The 25,984-nt window shown below is 46.1% G+C and overlaps 1 protein-coding gene across 2 annotated transcripts in view; it reads left to right on the top strand.

The window, feature by feature from the left end:
- The window catches only part of LOC137374081 (uncharacterized), a 165,578-nt gene that overhangs the window by 61,267 nt on the left and 78,327 nt on the right, over nucleotides 1-25,984 (top strand). For both annotated transcript variants that reach the window (XM_068039836.1, XM_068039837.1), the window contains one exon: nucleotides 25,222-25,699. In XM_068039836.1, coding sequence (XP_067895937.1) covers nucleotides 25,222-25,699 — 478 coding nt within the window. The remainder of the gene's footprint in view (nucleotides 1-25,221; nucleotides 25,700-25,984) is intronic.

Below are 25,984 nucleotides of genomic sequence, written 5' to 3'. Positions count from 1 at the left end.
GGTGAGTTACTGATAGAGAGAGAGAGAGAGAGACAGAGAGAGGGAAATCCAAACTGCTGGTGAGTTACTGATGGACAGAGAGACAGGGAGAGGGAACTCCACACTACTGGTGAGTTACTGAGAGAGAGAGGGAACGCCACACGGCTGGTGAGTTACTGATCGAGAGAGAGACAGAGACAGAGAGAGGGAACTCCACACTGCTGGTGAGTTAATAAAAGAGAGAGAGACAGACAGACAGAGGGAACTCCATAATGCTGGTAAGTTACTGATAGAGAGAGAGAGAGAGAGGGAAATCCACACTGCTGGTGAGATTCTGATAGAGAGAGAGACAGAGAGACAGAGAGAAGGAACTGCACACTGCTGCTGAGTTACTGATAGAGAGAGAGAGACAGAGAGAGGGAACTCCACACTGCTGGTGAGATACTGATAGAGAGAGAGAGACAGACAGAGAGAGGGAACTCCACACTGCTGGTGAGTTACTGATAGAGAGAGAGACAGAGACAGAGAGAAGGAACTCCACACTGCTGGTGAGTTACTGATGGAGAGAGAGAGGCAGGCAGAGAGAGCGAGACAGAGAGAGGGAACTCCACACTGCTGGTGAGTTAATGAAAGAGAGAGAGACAGATAGACAGAGGGAACTCCACACTGCTGGTGAGTTACTGATAGAGAGAGAGAGAGAGAGAGAGAGACAGAGAGAGGAAACTCCACCCTGCTGGCGAGTTACTGATAGAGAGAGAGACAGACAGACAGAGAGAGGGAACCCCACACTGCTGGTGAGTTACTCACAGAGAGAGAGAGAGAGACAGAGAGAGGGAACTCCACACTGCTGGTGAGTTACTGATAGAGAGAGAGAGAGAGAGAGACAGAGAGAGGAAACTCCACACTGCTGGTGAGTTACTGATAGAGAGAGAGACAGAGAGAGGGATCTCCACACTGCTGGTGAGTTACTGATAGAGAGAGAGAGAGAGAGACAGAGAGAGGGAACTCCACACTGCTGGTGAGTTACTGATAGAGAGAGAGAGACAGAGAGAGGGAACTCCACACTGCTGGTGAGTTACTGATAGAGAGAGAGACAGAGAGAGGGAACTCCACACTGCTGGTAAGTTACTGATAGAGAGAGAGAGAGAGAGGGAAATCCACACTGCTGGTGAGATACTGATAGAGAGAGAGAGACAGACAGAGAGAGGGAACTCCACACTGCTGGTGAGTTACTGATAGAGAGAGAGACAGACAGAGAGAGGGAACTCCACACTGCTGGTGAGATTCTGATAGAGAGAGAGACAGAGAGAGGGAACTCCACACTGCTGGTGAGTTACTGATAGAGAGAGAGACAGAGAGAGGGAACTCCACACTGCTGGTGAGTTACTGACAGAGAGAGAGAGAGAGAGACAGAGAGAGGGAACTCCACACTGCTGGTGAGTTACTGATCGAGAGAGAGAAGAGAGACAGAGAGAGGGAACTCCACACTGCTGGTGAGTTACTGATAGAGAGAGAGAAGAGAGACAGAGAGAGGGAACTCCACACGGCTGGTGAGTTACTGATAGAGAGAGAGAGAGAGAGAGAGAGACAGAGACAGAGAGATGGAACTCCACACTGCTGGTGAGTTACTGATAGAGAGAGAGAGACAGAGAGAGGGAACCCCACACGGCTGGTGAGTTACTGATAGAGAGAGAGAGACAGAGAGAGGGAACTCTACACTACTGGTGAGTTAATAAAAGAGAGAGAGAGAGACAGACAGAGGGAACTCCACACTGCTGGTGAGTTACTGATAGAGAGAGAGAGAGAGAGAGAGAGAGAGAGGGAACTCCACACTGCTGGTGAGTTACTGATAGAGAGAGAGAGACAGAGAGAGGGAACTCTACACTACTGGTGAGTTACTGATTGAGAGAGAGAGACAGAGAGAGGGAACTCCACACTGCTGGTAAGTTACTGATAGAGAGAGAGAGAGAGAGGGAAATCCACACTGCTGGTAAGTTACTGATAGAGAGAGAGAGAGAGAGGGAAATCCACACTGCTGGTGAGATACTGATAGAGAGAGAGAGACAGACAGAGAGAGGGAACTCCACACTGCTGGTGAGTTACTGATAGAGAGAGAGACAGACAGAGAGAGGGAACTCCACACTGCTGGTGAGATTCTGATAGAGAGAGAGACAGAGAGAGGGAACTCCACACTGCTGGTGAGTTACTGATAGAGAGAGAGACAGAGAGAGGGAACTCCACACTGCTGGTGAGTTACTGACAGAGAGAGAGAGAGAGAGACAGAGAGAGGGAACTCCACACTGCTGGTGAGTTACTGATCGAGAGAGAGAAGAGAGACAGAGAGAGGGAACTCCACACTGCTGGTGAGTTACTGATAGAGAGAGAGAAGAGAGACAGAGAGAGGGAACTCCACACGGCTGGTGAGTTACTGATAGAGAGAGAGAGAGAGAGAGAGAGACAGAGACAGAGAGATGGAACTCCACACTGCTGGTGAGTTACTGATAGAGAGAGAGAGACAGAGAGAGGGAACCCCACACGGCTGGTGAGTTACTGATAGAGAGAGAGAGACAGAGAGAGGGAACTCTACACTACTGGTGAGTTAATAAAAGAGAGAGAGAGAGACAGACAGAGGGAACTCCACACTGCTGGTGAGTTACTGATAGAGAGAGAGAGAGAGAGAGAGAGAGAGAGGGAACTCCACACTGCTGGTGAGTTACTGATAGAGAGAGAGAGACAGAGAGAGGGAACTCTACACTACTGGTGAGTTACTGATTGAGAGAGAGAGACAGAGAGAGGGAACTCCACACTGCTGTTGAGTTACTGATAGAGAGAGAGAGAGACAGAGAGAGGGAACTCTACACTACTGGTGAGTTACTGATTGAGAGAGAGAGAAAGAGAGAGGGAACTCCACACTGCTGGTGAGTTAATAAAAGAGAGAGAGAGAGACAGACAGAGGGAACTCCACACTGCTGGTAAGTTACTGATAGAGAGAGAGAGAGAGAGGGAAATCCACACTGCTGGTGAGATTCTGATAGAGAGAGAGAGAGAGAGACAGAGAGAAGGAACTGCACACTGCTGGTGAGATACTGATAGAGAGAGACAGACAGACAGAGAGAGGGAACTCCACACTGCTGGTGAGATACAGATAGAGAGAGAGAGACAGACAGAGAGAGGGAACTCCACACTGCTGGTGAGTTACTGATAGAGAGAGAGACAGACAGAGAGAGGGAACTCCACACTGCTGGTGAGATTCTGATAGAGAGAGAGACAGAGAGAGGGAACTCCACACTGCTGGTGAGTTACTGATAGAGAGTGAGAGAGAGAGACAGAGAGAGGGAACTCCACACTGCTGGTGAGTTACTGATAGAGAGAGAGAAGAGAGACAGAGAGAGGGAACTCCACACTGCTGGTGAGTTACTGATAGAGAGAGAGAAGAGAGACAGAGAGAGGGAACTCCACACTGCTGGTGAGTTACTGATAGAGAGAGAGACAGACAGAGAGAGGGAAATCCACACTGCTGGTGAGTTACTGATAGAGAGAGAGACAGAGAGACAGAGAGAGGGAACTCCACACTGCTGGTGAGTTACTGATAGAGAGAGGGAACTCCACACTGCTGGTGAGTTACTGATAGAGAGAGGGAACTCCACACTGCTGTTGAGTTACTGATGGAGAGAGAGAGACAGAGAGAGGGAGCTCCACTCTGCTGGTGAGTTACTGACAGATAGAGAGAGAGAGAGACAGAGAGTGAACTCCACACTGCTGGTGAGTTACTGATAGAGAGAGAGAGAGAGAGACAGAGAGAGGGAACTCCACACTGCTGGTGAGTTACTGATAGAGAGAGACAGAGAGAGACGGAGAGAGGGAACTCCACACTGCTGGTGAGTTACGGATAGTGAGAGAGAGGGACACAGAGAGAGGGATCTCCACACTGCTGGTGAGTTACTGATAGAGAGAGACAGAGAGAGACGGAGAGAGGGAACTCCACACTGCTGGTGAGTTACGGATAGTGAGAGAGAGGGACACAGAGAGAGGGATCTCCACACTGCTGGTGAGTTACTGATAGAGAGAGAGAGACAGAGAGACAGAGAGAGGGAACTCCCCACTGCCGGTGAGTTACTGATAGAGAGAGTGAGACAGAGAGAGGGAACTCCACACTGCTGGTGAGTTACTGAGAGAGAGAGAGAGACAGAGAGACAGAGAGAAGGAACTCCACACTGCTGGTGAGTTACTGATAGAGAGAGGGAACTCCACACTGCTGGTGAGTTACTGATAGAGAGAGACAGAGAGAGACGGAGAGAGGGAACTCCACACTGCTGGTGAGTTACTGATAGAGAGAGAGAGACAGAGAGAGGGAACTCCACTCTGCTGGTGAGTTACTGATAGATAGAGAGAGAGAGAGACAGAGAGAGGGAACTCCACACTGCTGGTGAGTTACTGATAGAGATAGAGAGAGAGAGAGACAGAGAGAGGGAACTCCACACTGCTGGTGAGTTACTGATAGAGAGAGAGAGACAGAGAGAGGGAACTCCACTCTGCTGGTGAGTTACTGATAGAGATAGAGAGAGAGAGAGACAGAGAGAGGGAACTCCACACTGCTGGTGAGTTACTGATAGAGAGAGAGAGACAGAGAGAGGGAACTCCACTCTGCTGGTGAGTTACTGATAGAGATAGAGAGAGAGAGAGACAGAGAGAGGGAACTCCACACTGCTGGTGAGTTACTGATAGAGAGAGGGAACTCCACACTACTGGTGAGTTACTGAGAGAGAGAGGGAACTCCACACTGCTGGTGAGTTACTGATAGAGAGAGAGAGACAGAGAGAGGGAACTCCACACTGCTGGTGAGTTACTGATAGAGATAGAGAGAGAGAGAGAGACAGAGAGAGGGAACTCCACACTGCTGGTGAGTTACTGTTAGAGAGAGAGAGAGAGAGACAGAGAGAGGAAATCCACACTGCCGGTGAGTTCCTGATAGAGAGAGAGAGAGACAGAGACAGAGAGAGGGAACTCCACACTGCTGGTGAGTTACTGATAGAGAGAGAGACAGAGAGACAGAGTGAGGGATCTCCACTCTGCTGGTGAGTTACTGATAGAGAGAGAGAGACAGAGAGAGGGAACTCCACACTGATGGTGAGTTACTGATAGAGAGAGAGAGAGACAGACAGAGAGAGGGAACCCCACACTGCTGGTGAGTTACTGATAGAGAGAGAGACAGAGAGAGGGAACTCCACACTGCTGGTGAGTTACTGATAGAGAGAGAGAGAGAGAGAGAGAGAGAGAGGGAAATCCACACGGCTGGTGAGTTACTGATAGCGAGAGAGAGAGACAGAGAGAGGGAGCTCCACACGGCTCGTGAGTTACTGATAGAGAGAGAGAGACAGAGAGAGGGAACTCCACACTACTGGTGAGTTACTGAGAGAGAGAGGGAACTCCACACTGCTGGTGAGTTACTGATAGAGAGAGAGAGAGAGAGACAGAGAGAGGGAAATCCACACGGCTGGTGAGTTACTGATAGCGAGAGAGAGAGACAGAGAGAGGGAACTCTACACTGCTGGTGAGTTACTGATAGAGTGAGAGAGAGACAGAGAGAGGGAGCTCCACACGGCTCGTGAGTTACTGATAGAGAGAGAGAGACAGAGAGAGGGAACTCCACACTACTGGTGAGTTACTGAGAGAGAGAGGGTACTCCACACTGCTGGTGAGTTACTGATAGAGAGAGAGAGAGAGAGAGAGAGACAGCGAGAGGAAACTCCACACTGCTGGTGAGTTACTGATAGAGAGAGAGACAGAGAGAGGGAACTCCACACTGCTGGTGAGTTACTGATAGAGAGAGAGAGAGAGAGACAGAGAGAGGGAAATCCAAACTGCTGGTGAGTTACTGATGGACAGAGAGACAGGGAGAGGGAACTCCACACTACTGGTGAGTTACTGAGAGAGAGAGGGAACGCCACACGACTGGTGAGTTACTGATCGAGAGAGAGACAGAGACAGAGAGAGGGAACTCCACACTGCTGGTGAGTTAATAAAAGAGAGAGAGACAGACAGACAGAGGGAACTCCATAATGCTGGTAAGTTACTGATAGAGAGAGAGAGAGAGAGGGAAATCCACACTGCTGGTGAGATTCTGATAGAGAGAGAGACAGAGAGACAGAGAGAAGGAACTGCACACTGCTGCTGAGTTACTGATAGAGAGAGAGAGACAGAGAGAGGGAACTCCACATTGCTGGTGAGATACTGATAGAGAGAGAGAGACAGACAGAGAGAGGGAACTCCACACTGCTGGTGAGTTACTGATAGAGAGAGAGACAGAGACAGAGAGAAGGAACTCCACACTGCTGGTGAGTTACTGATGGAGAGAGAGAGGCAGGCAGAGAGAGCGAGACAGAGAGAGGGAACTCCACACTGCTGGTGAGTTAATGAAAGAGAGAGAGACAGATAGACAGAGGGAACTCCACACTGCTGGTGAGTTACTGATAGAGAGAGAGAGAGAGAGAGAGAGAGACAGAGAGAGGAAACTCCACCCTGCTGGCGAGTTACTGATAGAGAGAGAGACAGACAGACAGAGAGAGGGAACCCCACACTGCTGGTGAGTTACTCACAGAGAGAGAGAGAGAGACAGAGAGAGGGAACTCCACACTGCTGGTGAGTTACTGATAGAGAGAGAGAGAGAGAGAGAGAGACAGAGAGAGGAAACTCCACACTGCTGGTGAGTTACTGATAGAGAGAGAGACAGAGAGAGGGAACTCCACACTGCTGGTGAGTTACTGATAGAGAGAGAGAGAGAGAGACAGAGAGAGGGAACTCCACACTGCTGGTGAGTTACTGATAGAGAGAGAGAGACAGAGAGAGGGAACTCCACACTGCTGGTGAGTTACTGATAGAGAGAGAGACAGAGAGAGGGAACTCCACACTGCTGGTAAGTTACTGATAGAGAGAGAGAGAGAGAGGGAAATCCACACTGCTGGTGAGATACTGATAGAGAGAGAGAGACAGACAGAGAGAGGGAACTCCACACTGCTGGTGAGTTACTGATAGAGAGAGAGACAGACAGAGAGAGGGAACTCCACACTGCTGGTGAGATTCTGATAGAGAGAGAGACAGAGAGAGGGAACTCCACACTGCTGGTGAGTTACTGATAGAGAGAGAGACAGAGAGAGGGAACTCCACACTGCTGGTGAGTTACTGACAGAGAGAGAGAGAGTGAGACAGAGAGAGGGAACTCCACACTGCTGGTGAGTTACTGATCGAGAGAGAGAAGAGAGACAGAGAGAGGGAACTCCACACTGCTGGTGAGTTACTGATAGAGAGAGAGAAGAGAGACAGAGAGAGGGAACTCCACACGGCTGGTGAGTTACTGATAGAGAGAGAGAGAGAGAGAGAGAGACAGAGACAGAGAGATGGAACTCCACACTGCTGGTGAGTTACTGATAGAGAGAGAGAGACAGAGAGAGGGAACCCCACACGGCTGGTGAGTTACTGATAGAGAGAGAGAGACAGAGAGAGGGAACTCTACACTACTGGTGAGTTAATAAAAGAGAGAGAGAGAGACAGACAGAGGGAACTCCACACTGCTGGTGAGTTACTGATAGAGAGAGAGAGAGAGAGAGAGAGAGGGAACTCCACACTGCTGGTGAGTTACTGATAGAGAGAGAGAGACAGAGAGAGGGAACTCTACACTACTGGTGAGTTACTGATTGAGAGAGAGAGACAGAGAGAGGGAACTCCACACTGCTGTTGAGTTACTGATAGAGAGAGAGACAGACAGAGAGAGGGAACTCTACACTACTGGTGAGTTACTGATTGAGAGAGAGAGAAAGAGAGAGGGAACTCCACACTGCTGGTGAGTTAATAAAAGAGAGAGAGAGAGACAGACAGAGGGAACTCCACACTGCTGGTAAGTTACTGATAGAGAGAGAGAGAGAGAGGGAAATCCACACTGCTGGTGAGATTCTGATAGAGAGAGAGAGAGAGAGACAGAGAGAAGGAACTGCACACTGCTGGTGAGATACTGATAGAGAGAGAGAGACAGACAGAGAGAGGGAACTCCACACTGCTGGTGAGATACAGATAGAGAGAGAGAGACAGACAGAGAGAGGGAACTCCACACTGCTGGTGAGTTACTGATAGAGAGAGAGACAGACAGAGAGAGGGAACTCCACACTGCTGGTGAGATTCTGATAGAGAGAGAGACAGAGAGAGGGAACTCCACACTGCTGGTGAGTTACTGATAGAGAGAGAGACAGAGAGAGGGAACTCCACACTGCTGGTGAGTTACTGATAGAGAGTGAGAGAGAGAGACAGAGAGAGGGAACTCCACACTGCTGGTGAGTTACTGATAGAGAGAGAGAAGAGAGACAGAGAGAGGGAACTCCACACTGCTGGTGAGTTACTGATAGAGAGAGAGAAGAGAGACAGAGAGAGGGAACTCCACACTGCTGGTGAGTTACTGATAGAGAGAGAGACAGACAGAGAGAGGGAAATCCACACTGCTGGTGAGTTACTGATAGAGAGAGAGACAGAGAGACAGAGACAGGGAACTCCACACTGCTGGTGATTTACTGATAGAGAGAGAGACAGAGAGACAGAGAGAGGGAACTCCACACTGCTGGTGAGTTACTGATAGAGAGAGGGAACTCCACACTGCTGGTGAGTTACTGATAGAGAGAGGGAACTCCACACTGCTGTTGAGTTACTGATGGAGAGAGAGAGACAGAGAGAGGGAGCTCCACTCTGCTGGTGAGTTACTGACAGATAGAGAGAGAGAGAGACAGAGAGTGAACTCCACACTGCTGGTGAGTTACTGATAGAGAGAGAGAGAGAGAGACAGAGAGAGGGAACTCCACACTGCTGGTGAGTTACTGATAGAGAGAGACAGAGAGAGACGGAGAGAGGGAACTCCACACTGCTGGTGAGTTACGGATAGTGAGAGAGAGGGACACAGAGAGAGGGATCTCCACACTGCTGGTGAGTTACTGATAGAGAGAGACAGAGAGAGACGGAGAGAGGGAACTCCACACTGCTGGTGAGTTACGGATAGTGAGAGAGAGGGACACAGAGAGAGGGATCTCCACACTGCTGGTGAGTTACTGATAGAGAGAGAGAGACAGAGAGACAGAGAGAGGGAACTCCCCACTGCCGGTGAGTTACTGATAGAGAGAGTGAGACAGAGAGAGGGAACTCCACACTGCTGGTGAGTTACTGAGAGAGAGAGAGAGACAGAGAGACAGAGAGAAGGAACTCCACACTGCTGGTGAGTTACTGATAGAGAGAGGGAACTCCACACTGCTGGTGAGTTACTGATAGAGAGAGACAGAGAGAGACGGAGAGAGGGAACTCCACACTGCTGGTGAGTTACTGATAGAGAGAGAGAGACAGAGAGAGGGAACTCCACTCTGCTGGTGAGTTACTGATAGATAGAGAGAGAGAGAGACAGAGAGAGGGAACTCCACACTGCTGGTGAGTTACTGATAGAGATAGAGAGAGAGAGAGACAGAGAGAGGGAACTCCACACTGCTGGTGAGTTACTGATAGAGAGAGAGAGACAGAGAGAGGGAACTCCACTCTGCTGGTGAGTTACTGATAGAGATAGAGAGAGAGAGAGACAGAGAGAGGGAACTCCACACTGCTGGTGAGTTACTGATAGAGAGAGAGAGACAGAGAGAGGGAACTCCACTCTGCTGGTGAGTTACTGATAGAGATAGAGAGAGAGAGAGAGACAGAGAGAGGGAACTCCACACTGCTGGTGAGTTACGGATAGTGAGAGAGAGGGACACAGAGAGAGGGATCTCCACACTGCTGGTGAGTTACTGACAGAGAGAGAGAGAGACAGACAGAGAGAGGGAACTCCACACTGCTGGTGAGTTACTGATAGAGAGAGAGAGACAGAGAGAGGGAACTCCACACTGCTGGTGAGTTACTGATAGAGATAGAGAGAGAGAGAGACAGAGAGAGGGAACTCCACACTGCTGGTGAGTTACTGATAGAGAGAGAGAGACAGAGAGAGGGAACTCCACACTGCTGGTGAGTTACTGATAGAGATAGAGAGAGAGAGAGAGACAGAGAGAGGGAACTCCACACTGCTGGTGAGTTACGGATAGTGAGAGAGAGGGACACAGAGAGAGGGATCTCCACACTGCTGGTGAGTTACTGACAGAGAGAGAGAGAGACAGACAGAGAGAGGGAACTCCACACTGCTGGTGAGTTACTGATAGAGAGAGTGAGACAGAGAGACAGAGAGAAGGAACACCACACTGCTGGTGAGTTACTGATATAGAGAGAGAGACAGGCAGAGAGAGAGAAACAGAGAGAGGGAACTCCACACTGCTGGTGAGTTACTGATAGAGAGAGAGACAGAGAGAGACAGAGAGAGGGAACTCCACACGGCTGGTGAGTTACTGATAGAGAGAGAGAGAGAGAGAGAGAGAGAGAGAGAGACAGGGAGAGGGAACTCCACACGGCTGGTGAGTTACTGAGAGAGAGAGAGAGGGAACTCCACACTGCTGGTGATTTACTGATAGAGAGAGAGAGAGAGACAGAGAGAGGTAACTGCACACTGCTGGTGAGTTACTGATAGAGAGAGAGAGAGAGACAGGGACAGACAGAGGGAAATCCACACTGCTGGTGAGTTACTGCCAGAGAGCGAGAGACAGAGAGAGACAGAGCGAGGGAACTCCACACTGCTGGTGAGTTACTGATAGAGAGAGAGAGGCTGAGAGAGAGAGGGAACTCCACACTGCTGGTGAGTTACTGATAGAGAGAGAGAGAGAGAGAGAAAGAGGGAGCGGGAACTCCACTCTGTTGTTGAGTTACTGATGGAGAGAGAGCGAGAGAGGGAGACAGGGAGAGGGAACTCCACACGGCTGGTGAGTTACTGAGAGAGAGAGAGAGGGAACTCCACACTGCTGGTGATTTACTGATAGAGAGAGAGAGACAGACAGAGAGAGGGAACTCCACACTGCTGGTGAGTTACTGATAGAGAGCGAGAGACAGAGATAGACAGAGCCAGGGAACTCCACACTGCCGGTGAGTTACTGATAGAGAGAGAGAGAGAGGCAGAGAGAGAGAGGGAACTCCACACTTCTGGTGAGTTACTGATAGAGAGAGAGAAAGAGAGAGAGAGAGAGAGGGGGAACTGCACACTGCTGGTGAGTTACTGACAGAGAGAGAGAGAGAGAGAAACACAGAGAGACAGAGAGAGGGAACTCCACACTGCTGGTGAGTTACTGATAGAGAGAGAGAGAGAGACAGAGAGAGGGAACTCCACACTGCTGGTGAGTTACTGAGAGAGAGAGAGAGAGAGAGAGAGAGAGAGACAGACAGAGAGAGGGAACTCCACACTGCTGGTGAGTTACTGATATAGAGAGAGAGACTGAGAGAGGGAACTCCACACTACTGGTGATTTACTGAGAGAGAGAAGGAACTCCACACTGCTGGTGAGTTACTGATAGAGAGAGAGAGAGAGACAGAGAGAGGGAACTCCACACTGCTGGTGAGTTACTGATAGAGAGAGAGAGACTGAGAGAGGGAACTCCACACTACTGGTGAGTTACTGAGAGAGAGAGGGAGAGACAGAGAGAGGGAACTCCACACTGCTGGTGAGTTACTGATAGACAGAGAGAGAGAGACAGGGACAGACAGAGGGAAATCCACACTGCTGGTGAGTTACTGATAGAGAGAGAGAGACTGAGAGAGAGATAGAGAGAGGGAACTCCACACTGCTGGTGAGTTACTGATAGAGAGAGAGACAGACAGAGAGAGGGAAATCCACACTGCCGGTGAGTTACTGATAGAGAGAGAGAGAGCGAGAGAGAGATAGAGAGAGGGAACTCCACACTGCTGGTGAGTTACTGATAGAGAGAGAGACAGACAGAGAGAGGGAAATCCACACTGCCGGTGAGTTACTGATAGAGAGAGAGAGAGACAGAGAGAGGGAACTCCACACTACTGGTGAGTTACTGAGAGAGAGAGGGAACTCCACACTGCTGGTGAGTTACTGATAGAGAGAGAGAGAGCGAGAGAGAGATAGAGAGAGGGATCTCCACACTGCTGGTGAGTTACTGATAGAGAGAGAGACAGACAGAGAGAGGGACATCCACACTGCCGGTGAGTTACTGATAGAGAGAGAGAGAGACAGAGACAGAGAGAGGGAACTCCACACTGCTGGTGAGTTACTGATAGAGAGAGAGAGAGAGAGACAGAGAGAGGGAACTCCACACTACTGGTGAGTTACTGAGAGAGAGAAGGATCTCCACACTGCTGGTGAGTTACTGATGGAGAGACAGACAGAGAGAGGGAACTCCACACTGCTGGTGAGTTATTGATAGAGAGCGAGACAGACAGAGAGAGGGAAATCCACACAGCTGGTGAAATACTGATAGAGAGAGAGAGAGGGGGAACTCCACACTGCTGGCGAGTTACTGAGAGAGATAGAGAGAGAGAGAGGGAACTTCACACTGCTGGTGAGTTACTGATAGAGAGAGAGAGAGAGAGAGGGGGAACTCCACACTGCTCGTGAGTTACTGAGAGCGAGAGAGAGAGAGAGGGAACTGCACACTGCCTGTGAGTTACTGAGAGAGAGAGAGAGAAAGAGACGGAGGGGGGTGCGGGGGGGGGGGGGGGGGAGGGGGCGGGGAATCTCCACACTGCTGCTGAGTTACTGGGAGAGAGAGAGGGAACTCCACACTGTTGGTGAGTTACAGAGAGTTAGAAACATAGAAACATAGAAAAATAGGAGCAGGAGTAGGCCATCCGACCCTTCAAGCCTGCTCCGCCTTTCAATATGATCATGGCTGATCATCCAAACTCAGTATCCTGTTCCCGCTTTCTCCCCGTATCTCTTGATTTCTTTAGCCTTAAGAACTCTATCTAACTCTTTTCTGGATATATTTATTGATTTGGCCTCAGCTGCTTTCTGTGGTAGAGAATTCCACAGGTTCACCACTCTCTGGGTGAAGAAATCCCTCCTCATCTCAGTCCTAAGTGGCTTACCCCTTATCCTTAGACTGTGACCCCTGGTCCTGGACTCCACCGCCATCGGGAACATCCTTCCTGCATCTAGTCTGTCCATTCCTGTTAGAATTTTGAAGGTTTCTATGAGATCCCCTCTCATTCTTCAAAACTCTAGTGAATGCAAGCTGAATCGACCCAATCTCTCTTCATAAGTCAGTCCTGCCATCCCAGGAATCAGTCTGGTGAACCTTCACTGCACTCCCTCCATAGCAAGAACATTCTTCCTCAGATAAGGAGAACAAAACTGCACACAATATTCCAGATGTGGTCTCACCAAGGCCCTGTATAATTGCAGCAAGGCATCCTTGCTCCTGTTCTCAAATCTCTCGCTATGAAGGCCAGCATACCATTTGCCTTCTTAACTGCCTGCTGCACCTGCATGCTTACTTTCAGTGACTGGTGCACAAGGACACCGAGGTCTCACTGCACCTCCCCCTTTCCCAATCTGTCGCCGTTCAGATAATAATTTGCCTTTCTGTTTTTGCCACCAATGTGGATAACCTCACATTTATCCACATTATACTGCATCTGCCATGTATTTGCCCACTCACTCAACCTTTCCAAATCACACTGGAGCTTCTCTGCATCCTCCTCACAGCTCACACTCCCACCCAGCTTTATGTCATCTGCAAACTTGGATATATTACATTTAATTCCCTCATCTATATCATTAATATATATTATGAATAGCTGGGGTCCTAGCACTGATTCCTGCGGTACCCCAATAGTCACTGCCTGCCACTCGGAAAAATAATCGTTTATTCCTACTCTTTGTTTCCTGTCTGTCAACCAGTTTTCTATCCATATCCGTACCTTACCTCCAATCCCATGTGCTTTAATTTTACATGCTAATCTCTTACGTGGGACCTTATCGAGAGCCTTCTGAAAGTCCAAATACACCACATCCACTTGTTCTCCCTTATCTATTCTTCTAGTTACATCCTCAGAAAAATTCCAGTAGATTTGTCAAGCATGATTTCCCATTCATAAATCCATGTTGACTTTGTCTGATCCTTGTTTTCCAAGTGCTCTGCTATTACATCTTTTATAATGGACTCTAACATTTTCCCCACTACTGATGTCAGGCTAACCAGTCTATAATTCCCTGTTTTCTCTCTACCTCCTTTTTTAAATAGTGAGGTTACATTAGCTACCCCCCAACCCTTGGAACTGTTCCAGACTCTATAGAATTGTGAAAAGTGACCAGCAATGCATCTACTATTTCTAGGGCCACTTCCTTAAGTACTCTGGGATGTAGATTATCAGGCCCTGGGGATTTATCGGCCGTCAATCCTATCAATCTCCCTAACACCATTTCTCTACTAATACTGATTTCATACAGTTCCTCCTTCTCACGAGACCCTGTGTTCCCCAACATTTCTGATATGATATTTGCATCCTCCTTTGTGAAGACAGAACCAAAGTATGTAAATAATTGGTCTGCCATTTCTTTGTTCCCCATTATAAATTCCCCTGTTTCTGACTGTAAGTGACCCACATTTGTCTTCACTAATCTTTTTCTCTTCACATATCTATAGAGGCTTTGACAATCAGCTTTTATGTTCTCTGCAAGCTTACTCTCATACTCTCTTTTCCCCTTCTTAATCAATCCCTTTGTCCTCCTTTGCTGAATTCTAAACTGTTCCCAATCCTCAGGTTTGCTGCTTGTTCTGTCCATTTTATATTTCTCCTAATTTCTTTTGTAAGCCAAAGTTGAGCCACCCTTCCTGTTTTATTTTTGTGAGAGAGAGAGAGGGAACTCCACACTGCTGGTGAGTTACTGAGAGAGAGAGAAAGAGAGAGACAAGTAACTCCACACTGCTGGTGAGTTAGAGAGAGGGAGAGATAGAGGGAAGTCCACACTGCTGGTGAGTTACTGAGAGAGAGAGAGATAGAGGGAACTCCACACTGCTGGTGAGTTACTGAGCGAGAGAGGGAGCGGGTACTGCACACTGCTGGTGTGTTATGTTGTCCATTGTTGTGCATAGATTGGGTGTTCTCTACGAAATCCCGGAGTCTTTATAAGGCGAAAGAATAATTTGTTTATTATATACATATAATTATTTACTCTCTCCACAAGCCTATCTAGCCAGCATACCTCGTGCTGCTTCTAGTCTCTTCCAAGCCTCTAGGTCTCGTATCTGTACCTTCTCATCTTCCTCTAGCTGAGGTAGGTTTCTGGGACAAAATCTTTTATTGTAATTGTGAGCTTGTGGTTCCTGTAGTACTTCTCTCTATCTTGGGCTTTTCATTCATCTTTGATGTCTAGCCACAGAAGTAGTTTTCTCGGTGAAATGGGAAGTTGGGTTTTTATCTTCCTCCCCATCAACAGCTCAGAAGATGATAGTCCACACAACGGAGTAGATAGATAGTTAATCAATGCCAGTGGAAGATCCTCATTCTTCAGCAATGCCTTTATGATCCTTACTCCTCCCTTGGCTTGACGTTCGACTGTGGATATCATGGTGAACTCGTAAGATGCTCAAATCCCCATTCTCTTGCAAATTGTGTGATGTATTCATTTGTAAACAGTGGTCCATTGCCTGGCACAACTTCATCAGGAATACTATGCATAGCAAAGATCTCCTGCAAAGCATGGAGAACAGATTCTGTTGTTGTTGAGTACAATCTTTTCACTTCAATCCATTATGAAAAATAATCGATCATGATTACATAGAATTTTCTCTTGTGCATAAATAAATCCATCCCTAGCATTCCCACGGTCTGGTTGGGAATTTTGTTGTAATCAGAGTTCTCTCTGTTCCAGTATTGCTAGTTCCCCTCCAAGCCACACACCATCCTGACTTGGAACTATATCGCCGTTCCTTCACTGTCGCTGGGTCAAAATCCTGGAACTCCCTTCCTAACAGCACTGTGGGTGTACCTACCCCACATGGACTGCAGCGGTTCAAGAAGTCAGCTCACCACCACTTTCTCAAGGGCAATTAGGGATGGGCAATAAAATGCTGGCCTAGCCAGCGACGCCCACATCCCATGAATGAATTTTAAAAAACACACTTTGTGTGTCTACAAACCTGCATTCGAAAAGTGTCCTTGCATTTATTATTAATTAATGACCTCATAGTGAAGGCACCCCTAGGCAGCAGTGATCATAGTATGATTGAATTTTACATTCAGTTTGAGGAAGAGAAGAGTGGGTCAAAGAATAGTATTTTAAACTTAAATAAGGGAAATTTTGAGAGCATGAAAGCAGAGCGAGCTAAAGGGAACTGGCAAAGTTGATTAAGGGATAGGTCAATGGAGATGCAGTGGCAAATATTTAAGGAGATATTTCAGAATACACAGAATAGATATATTCCAACGAGAAAGAAAAATTCCAAGGGGAGAACCCACCATCTGAGGTTAACTAAAAAAGTGAAAGATGGTATCAGAGTTAAAGAAAAAGCATATAATTGCGCAAAGATGGGTGGCAGGTCAGAAGATTGCATAGAATATAAAAAACAGCAGAGAATGGCAAAAAGATTGATAAGGAGGGAAAAATTAGAGTATGAGAGAAAGCTGGCGAGAAATATAAAGACAGATAGTAAGAGTTTCTATAGATATTTAAAAAAGAAAAGAGTTAACAAAGTGAGTGTTGGTCCTATAGAAAGTGAGTCTGGGGAATTAATAAGGGAATATAAGGCAATGGCAGATGAATTGAACAGGTATTTTGCATCGGTCATCACCGTAGTGGATAGAAGTAACATCCCAGAAATAGCTGTAAATCAGGAAATGGAAGGGATGGAGGAACTCAAGAAAATTACTGAGCAAATTGTTGGAGCTGCGGGTTGACAAGTGCCCCGGGTCCTGATGGACTTCATCCTAGGGTCTTAAAAGAAGTGGCTAGTGAGATAGCTGATGGGTTGGTTTTGATTTTCCAAAATTGCCTAGATACAGGGAAGGTTCCCTTAGATTGGAAAATAGTGAATGTAACTCCTTTATTCAAAAAGGGAAGGAGACAGAAAGCAGGAAACTACAGGCCAGTTAGCTTAACATCTGTCATAGGGAAAATGTTAGAAACTATTATGAAAGATGTTATAGCAAGACACTTAGAAAAATTCAAGGTAATCAGGCAGAGTCAACATGGTTTTGTGAAAGGGAAATCATGTTTAACCAATTTATTGGAGTTCTTTGAAGAAGTAACATGTGCTGTGGATAAAGGGGAACCGGTGGATGTACTGTACTTAGATTTCCAGAAGGCATTTGATAAGGAGCCACATCAAAAGGTTTTTGCAAAAAATAAAAGCTCATAGTGTAGGGGGTAACACATTGGCATGGATAGAAGATTGGCTAGCGAACAGGAAACAGAGAGTAGGCATAAATGGGTCATTTTCTGGTTGGCAAGATGTAATGTGTGTCACAGGGATCAGTGCTGGGGCCTCAACTTTTTACAGTTTATATAAATGACTTGGATGAAGGGGCTGAAGGTATGGTTGCTAACTTTGCTGATGACATACAGATAGGTAGGATAGTAAGTTGTGAAGAGGACACAAGGAGGCTGCAATGAGATATAGATAGGTTAAGTGAGTGGGCAAAGATCTGGCAAATGGAGTATAATGTGGGAAAATGTGAAATTGTCCATTTTGGCAGGAAGAATAAAAAAGAAGCATATTATCTAAACAGTGAGAGATTACAGAGCTTTGAGATGCAGAGGGATCTGGGTGTCCTAATGCATGAATCGCAAAAGGTTAGTATTCAGATACAGAAAGTAATTAGAAAGTTAATAGAATGTTATCATTTATCGCGAGGGGAATTGAATACAAAAGGAAGGAGGTTATGCTTCAGCTATACAGGGCATTGGTGAGACCACATCTGGAGTACTGTGTACAGTACCGATCTCCTTATTTAAGGAAGGATGTAAATGCATTGGAAGCAGTTCAGAGAAGGTTTAAGACAAAAACCGGGAATGGGCGGGCTCTCTTACAAGGAAAGATTGGACAGGCTGGGCTTGTACCCACTGGAATTTAGAAGAGTAAGAGGCGACTTGATTGAAACATATAGGATTCTGAGGGATCTTGACAGGGTGGATGTGGAAAGGATGTTTCCTCTTGTGGGAGAATAAAGAACTAGGGGTCACTGTTTAAAAATAAGGGGTCACCCATTTAAGACGGAGATGAGGAGAAATTTTTTCTCTCTGAAGATCATGAGTCTTTGGAACTCTCTTCCTCAAAAGGCGGTGGAAGCAGAGTCTTTGAATATTTTTAAGGCAGAGGTAGATAGATTCTTGATAAACAAGGGAGTTAAAGGTTATTGGGGGTAGGTAGAAATGTGGAGTTTAGGTTACAATCAGATCAGCCATGATCTTATTGAATGGTGGAGCAGGCTTGAGGGGCTGAGTGGCCTATTCCCGCTCCTAATTTATATGTTCGTATGTTCATATGATTGCAATCACATGTGTGATTCCTTCACATAACAAAAACATTCTCGAACTGTATGCTGATCATTTCACTGGTATCGGAAAGCTGTTACATGCAAGCTGCATGTAGAGCCTAATGTGCCCCAGTTGCGAATCAAAGGCGACAAATACCGTTTCATGTCAGGAAACTGACAGAGAAGGAACTTCAGTGCCTACTTGACCTGGACGTTATTGAAAAAATTGGGGATGAGCCGACCCTTTGGGTCTCACCCATACAAGTTGTCAAGAAACCCAAGAGTGAGAACCAGATTAGAATCTGTGTTGATATGTGACCACCAAACCAAGCCATACACCAAGAAAGACACTTGACAGCGACTGTCGATGACAACACAGAAAGAATGAATGGTGCTAAACACTTTGCTAAACATGACCTCAATGCAGCCTACCATCAAATCGAGCTTTGCTGAAGAATCGAGATATCTTACTGTATTCTCTACTCATATTGGAATTTTCTAATACAAGAGACTCAACTTTGGAGTCAGCTCAGCAATTGAAGTATTTCAGCACTTGATTCAATCTGTACTTCAAGGACTTGAAGGCACGCTGAACATCAGTGATGACATTCTCATCTATGACCGCACTGAAAAGGAAGTCAAGACACACCTACATGCATGCCTACAACGTCTCACAGAATGTAACCTCACCTTGATCAAAGACAAGTGCTTGTTCAATGAAAGAATTGAAATCTTCAGTCATGTGTTTAGTGATGGAGGAGTATCAGTAAATCCACAGAAAATGAAGCCATTGCAAATGCTGTGGATCCTCCAAATGTGCAGGAAATCCAGAGTCTGCTAGGACTAATCACGTATTGCAGTCATTGCATTCCTGACCTCGCTACACTATCTGCCCCCAGTGTGAACTGACAAAAGAGACTGCCAATTGGGAATGGATGAGATCACATAAACATGCAGTACACCAGATCAAATGCAATTTGTCAGCAAGTTGCGCAAATGCCTATTTCAACCCTGAGGAAACCACCGAACTAGTTGTGGATGCAAGCCCGGTTGGCTTAGGTACAGTTCTCGTGCAGAAAGACAGGACAGGTAACCCATCAATCATTGGCAGCAGATTGTTAACACCTGCAGAGCAACGTCATTTGCAAACAGAGAGAGAAGTGTTCCCAATCACATGGGGTATCTTACATTTTCAACTCTACTTATATGGAAACGAATTTAAAATAATAACTGATCATAGACTTATAGAATGTTAGCGTTTATCACGAGGGGAATTGATTACAAAAGTAGGGAGGTTATGCTTCAGCTATACAGGGCATTGGTGTGACCACATCTGGAGCACTGTGTATAGTACTGGTCTCCTTATTTAAGGAAGGATGTAAATGTGCTGGAGGCAGTACAGAGAAAGTTTACTAGACTAATACCTGGAATGGGTGGGCTGTCTTACGAGGAAAGATAGGACAGGCTAGGCTTGTATCCACTGGAATTTAGAAGAGTAAGAGGCGATTTGATTGAAACATATAAGATCCTGAGGGGTCTTGACAGGGTGGATGTGGGAAGGATGTTTCCCCTTGTGGGAGAATCTAGAACTAGGGGTCACTGTTTAAAAATAAGGGGTCGCCCATTTAAGACAGAGATGAGGAGATATTTTTTCTCTGAGGGTTGTGAGTCTTTGGAATTCTCTTCCTCAAAAGGTGGTGGAAACAGAGTCTTTGAATATTTTTCAGGCAGAGGTAGATAGATTCTTGATAAGCAAGGGGGTGGAAGGTTATCCGGGGTAGGCAGAAATGTGGAGTAATCAGTTCAGCCATGAACTTATTGAATGGCGGAGAAGGTTTGAGGGGCCGAATGGCTACTCCTGCTTCTAATTCATATGATTATATAGACCACTCGTGAGCTTGTTCAACAATCCACATAGCAAACCAACCACTCGACTAGAAAATTGGATACTTAGACTACAAGAGTATGAGTTCCAGGTTGAGTATCAGCCAAGCAAGCTCAACCCAGCGGACTACCTTTCGCGATATCTCTTGCCAACAGTCGGTCCATGAGGAAAAGGTTGCTGAAAAGCATCTTAACAACGTAAGCATAAATGTGGTGCCAAAGTTGCTAAAGCTAGCTGACATCAAAGCAGCAAGAAAACAAGATGAGGCTTTGCAATTATGTATGAAGGCTATGGAATCATGAAACTGGAAAGACGTGATGAAGAAAGCGTCTACAAATGAAATTGTTCACACATTACAAGGTCTTCACAATGTTCGAAATGAGCTCACCACCACAACCACAACTGATCTCGTATTTTGCAACAATTGTATTGTCATTCCACACTCATTGTGGGAATGTGTTGTCGATATAGCACATGAAGAATACCAGGGAATAGTCAAGACCAAACAATTCCTTTGGGAAAAGTTATGGTCCCCAGGAATTGCCTGTGTGTTAGAGCACAAAATGAGTGTTTGCCATGTCAAGCAATCACAATGTTAAATCTTTATGATCCTCTTAAAATGTCTGAACTACCTCCAGGACCATAGAAACATAGAAAATAGGAGCAGGAGTAGGCCAAATGGCCCTTCAAGCCTGCTCCGCCATTCATTATGATCATGCATGATAATCCAACTCGGTAATCTGTTCCCGCTTTCGCCCCATATCCTTTGATCCCTTTAAACCCAAGAACTATATCTAACTCCTTCTTGAAAACATACAATGTTTTGGCCTCAACTGCTTTCTGTGGTAGTGAATTCCACAGGCTCACCACTCTCTGGGTGAAGAAATTTCTCCTCATCTCAGTCCTGAATGGTTTACCCCGTAACCTTAGACTATGACCCCTGGTTCTGGACTCCCCCACCATCGGGAACATCCTTCCTGCATCTACCCTGTCAAGTCCTGTTAGAGTTTTAGAGGTTTCTATGGGATCCCCCCTCACTCTTCTGAACTCCAGCAAATACAATCTGTAGGAACTCTTCCAGAGTCTTAGAATCTTGGAAGATGACCACCAATGCATCCACTATTTCTGGGGCCACTTCCTTAAGTACTCTGGGACGCAGACTATCAGGCCCTGGAGATTTATCGGCCTTCAATTTCCCCAACATCATTTCTCTACAAATGCTGATTTCCTTCAGTTCCTCTCTCTCACTAAACCCTGTGTTCCCCAACATTTCTGGTTTGATATTTGTGTCCTCCTTTGTGAAGACAGAACCAAAGTATCCATTTAGTTGGTCAGCCATTTCTTTGTTCCCCATAATAAATGCCCCTGTTTCTGACTGTAAGGGACCTACATTTGTCTTCACTAATCTTTTTCTCTTCACGTACCTATAGAAAGTTTTACAGTCAGTTTTTATGTTCCCCGCAAGCTTGCTCTCATACTCTATTTTCCTCTTCTTAATCAATCCCTTGGTCCTCCTTTGCTGAATTCTAAACTGCTCCCAATCCTCAGGTCTGTTTTTTCTGGTGAATTTATATGCCTCTTCCTTGGATCTAATGCTATCTCTGATTTCCCTTGTAAGCCATGGTTTGGCTACCTTTCCCATTTTACTTTTGCGCCAGACAGGAATAAACAATTTTTGCAGTTCATTCATGCACCCTTTAAATGTTTGCCATTGCCTATCCACCGTCATCCCTTTAAGTAGCGTTTCCCAATCCGTCATAGCCATGGATTGAAGCTAACGTTGATTTCACAGATTTGCTAGCAGGTGAATACCTACTTATTGTCACTGACAACTACAGCAGATTCCCAATTGTGGAATTAGTTATGTCAACTTCAACAAAAGCAGTCTTGTTTATTCATTTGTGGGATGTGGGCATTGCTGGCAAGGCCAGCATTTATTGCCCATCCCTAATTGCCCTTGAGAACAGTGGTCCCAAAGCTTGACCAGATCTTCTCTTTGTTTAGAATCCCTCAAATGGTAAGAAGTGACAATGGACCCCCATTCAACAGCAATGAGATCAGTAAATTCACGAACTATGTAAGGTTCACTCATCGAAAAATCACACCCTGTTGGCCACGAGCTAATGGTGAAGTTGAGAGATTTAGCAAATCTTGAAAATAGTGATGCATACAGCTACAGCTGAGAACAAGTCATGGAAACAAGAACTAGATCACTTTCTTCATAATTACAGAGCGACTCCTCGCTCGACAACTGGAAAACTTCCAGCTGCACTCATCTTTGCACATCCAAGTACGTGCGGAGCGAAACATGAAATTAAGAACTATACCACTAAAGCCAGGAGATAAAGTGCTTGTGAAACATGATGGGCTTATTGGAAAGTAAACAACCCCTTATAACATCCAACCATTTGTTGTGACCAATACAAAAGGATCAATGATCACTGCTAAACACGGTTCACAAATCATCACAAGAAACACGTCATTCTTCAAAGCACTGAAAACACCACTCGTAAACATTGAATCCAATTCAACATTGACACCTCAGATGAAGAACATGAGTCAAAGGAGTCAAACCTGATGATAACTCCCAACATATTTAAGTGACTATGTTAGGAAATGAACGGTTTATGTTTGAGTTTGTCATTTACAGTTTTGGAAACAAACCACTGAAACATGCTATGTCTCTCATTTACAAAGAAGGAGAGGTATGTTGTGTTGTAGTATTTTGAAATTGCAATTGCATTGTGTACTCTAGAGGCTGCTGTAGAACACAAATGCTAGCAAAGAGAAAACTAAAACAGGCAAAATAAAAAGGAGCCTTTGTGTTCAGCTGCTGCAGTCTTTGTCTCTCTGTCTTTGCCTCATACCTTGTACTAAAGTCAGCTAAACCTCACTCAAGTTCTGAGGACATCACACCCACCACAAGATCCATTCTTAGCCACTAACTCCATCCATCTCCCTAACATTTGTCTGAGGCTGAACCAGGCTCTTCACAACCTTGGCATCCTATTTGACCCCGAGCTGAGTTTCCGACTCCATAACCTCTCCATCACCATGACTGCCTACTTCCACCTCTGTAACATCACCTGACTTTGCCCCTGCCTCAGCTCATCTGCTGCTGAAACCCTCATTTCATACCTTTGTTACCTCTGGATTTGACTATTCAAATACACTCCTGGATGAGCTCCCACCTTACACCCTCTGTAAACCTGAGCTGTTTGAAAACTCTCAGCCAGTGTCCTAACTCATCCAATTCTGGCCTCTTGAGCATACCTGATTTTAATCGCTCCACCATTGGTGGCCATGCCTTCAGCTGCCAAGGCCCTAAACTCTGGAATCTCTCCCTAAACCTCAATGTTTCTCTAACTTTCTCTTCTCCATTCTGATGCTGCTTCAGACTCACCTCTTTGACTCAGCTTTTAGTTATCTATCCTAATATAATCTTTATATGACTCAGTGTCAAATTTTGTTTAATGCCATTCCTCTGAAGCACCTTGAGATGCTTTACTATGTTACAGGAGTTATATAAATGCAAGTTGTTGTTATCTAAGATGACACATCTTGGGGAATTTGAAGAAGTCATGAAATGATCTTTTAGCCAAGACAGACAGATTCATGTCCTATTGCCAGGCTGCTCCTGCTGCTCCTGGAATTGCTTGTTAGAAAGTATCCTGTAGTGATTTTTCCCTCTAGTTTTCTGTCCCACCTGCTGAGGGACACCACAATCTTTCCTGGGCACCATCCCATTAAATGCAGCAGAGACTGGATGCAGAGCTAGTACTTGCCCTCCATGGTACTGACGCTCTAGCACACTGTGCTATCCATCTCACTCTTTAACAATCTTACAAGCAACTAATACACAACAACAACTTGTATTTATATAGCACCTTTAATGTAATAAAATGTCCCAAGGCACTTCACAGCAGCATTATGAAACAAAATTTGACACTGAGCCATTTAAGGTGCTATGAGGGCAAATGGCCAAAAGCTTGGTCAAAGAGGTTGGTTTTAAGGAGCATCTTAAAGGAGGAAAGCAAAGTTGGGAGTCGGAGAGGTTTCGGCAGGGAATTCCTGAGCTTGGGGCCTAGTCAGCTGAAGGCACAGCCACCAACGGTGCAGCAATTAAAATCAGAGATGCTCAGGCCAGAATTAGAGGAGCGCAGATATCTCGGAGGGTTGTGGGGCTGGAGGAGATTAAAGAGATAATGAGGAGCAAGGGCATGAGGCCAGTGAAATGACTGGATAAATGGGTTGCTGCTGTACTGAAACAGGTGCCACCACTTCCCTGTTTGTTTCCACCTAATCAAGATCTCAGGAAAGAGGGGTAGGTTTAGATGAGGAAGCTCCTCTGCCACATTTGAGCTGACATTTCCACAAAACCATGTATTTTGTATTCCCATGACAGCTTCAGCAAATTATTTCTTGGATGGAAAGAGGAGGAAAAGGGACAGAGATCCGGAGCAGGGAGTTGAAAATTGGGCAGGGGCGGGTGTGGGTGTAGTGGGCAGCCAATCCCTCTCGGCTACAGGACTTAGACAAGGCTGGTGAAAGAAGGAATATGACTATGGTACAACTTTACAAATTGTACTTATTGGAATTTCTTTCAAATATTATGTTCGAGGTGTTAGTGGTATTCGGGTACAATGTCGTGAACAGAAAGGTGGTTGAAAAGCGTGTGAAACAGACACATGGTCGAAAGGCTGAACTTCAAAATTATCATACAAGGGTAAACAATCAGAGCCTACACAGGGAGCTGAATTTGAAGGGAGCACGGGTCAGTAATAAGCCAGTTGGCCAACTCACACGCCCTTTACGCACAACTGCTGAGAGGGCAAAGATGGTGAATTTACCCAATGATATTAGAGGCACAGAGAGGCTGGAAGAAGAAACAGGAATATTCTGATGTTTTAGGCAGCCTGAAAATAGTTACTAAAAAAAATTCAATTCCATATAAACAGCGATGTTTGCTTCCGTAAATACAGACTCTTCATCGTCCTGAGCACAGAATGGAGTCAGGTGTCCCAGAGGAGCCCAGTGAAGCTGTATATTGGCCATATGACAAGCAAAAGATGGAGCTGCAGTTCAGCTTGGGGATGGTGCAGAGTGATGAAGACTGTGAGGGCCTGGAGAGGCCAGCCGCACCTGAGAGCAATGATACAACACTACTGGAAGAAATCAGGAAAAAGAATGGAGATTGTGCAGGCCGAGAAACATTCTCCAAACCTCCAAACAGTCACCTCACTGCAAATCCTGGAGAGGAAATTGGAGGGGCTACATGTGGCAGTAATAAGGCATGTGGACTGTTGGTGGCACTGAATCATGTTTCACTCTCCATTGTGCGAGGGCGAGGCCCCCACTGCTCCTCGGGAGTAGTATGTGCTGTGTGTAAGAAGAAGGATTGTGATGCACACACCATTAATGTGAGCTCAGAGGCCAAATCGGAGCTGTATTATTTAGAAGGTCAGTGATCTCTTTACAATTAACATCTTATCTCTGCTTAGTACAGTTAATGTAACTGGGTTTAGGATTGCTACAATTTTGACAAGTCTGAACCAGCTAGGGTTCATAATCATCAGAGGCGGGACTAGGAGTATGACTGTGGCTTGTGTTCTAATGATCTCCTTGCAACTGATTGACAATCTATTGCAGACTTTAATAATCAATGCCAATGCAGCATGAGACACAGTAGTGAGGAATTACACTCTGAATTTAAAACCCATTTGGCTTTTCCCATTCCTGGACTAT

The sequence above is a fragment of the Heterodontus francisci genome, chromosome 10 (assembly GCF_036365525.1).
Source record: "Heterodontus francisci isolate sHetFra1 chromosome 10, sHetFra1.hap1, whole genome shotgun sequence".
In the NCBI taxonomy this organism is placed as follows: Eukaryota; Metazoa; Chordata; class Chondrichthyes; order Heterodontiformes; family Heterodontidae; genus Heterodontus; species Heterodontus francisci.
Note: the sequence above shows the minus strand (reverse complement) of the source record. Positions and strands in the feature narration are given on the sequence as shown.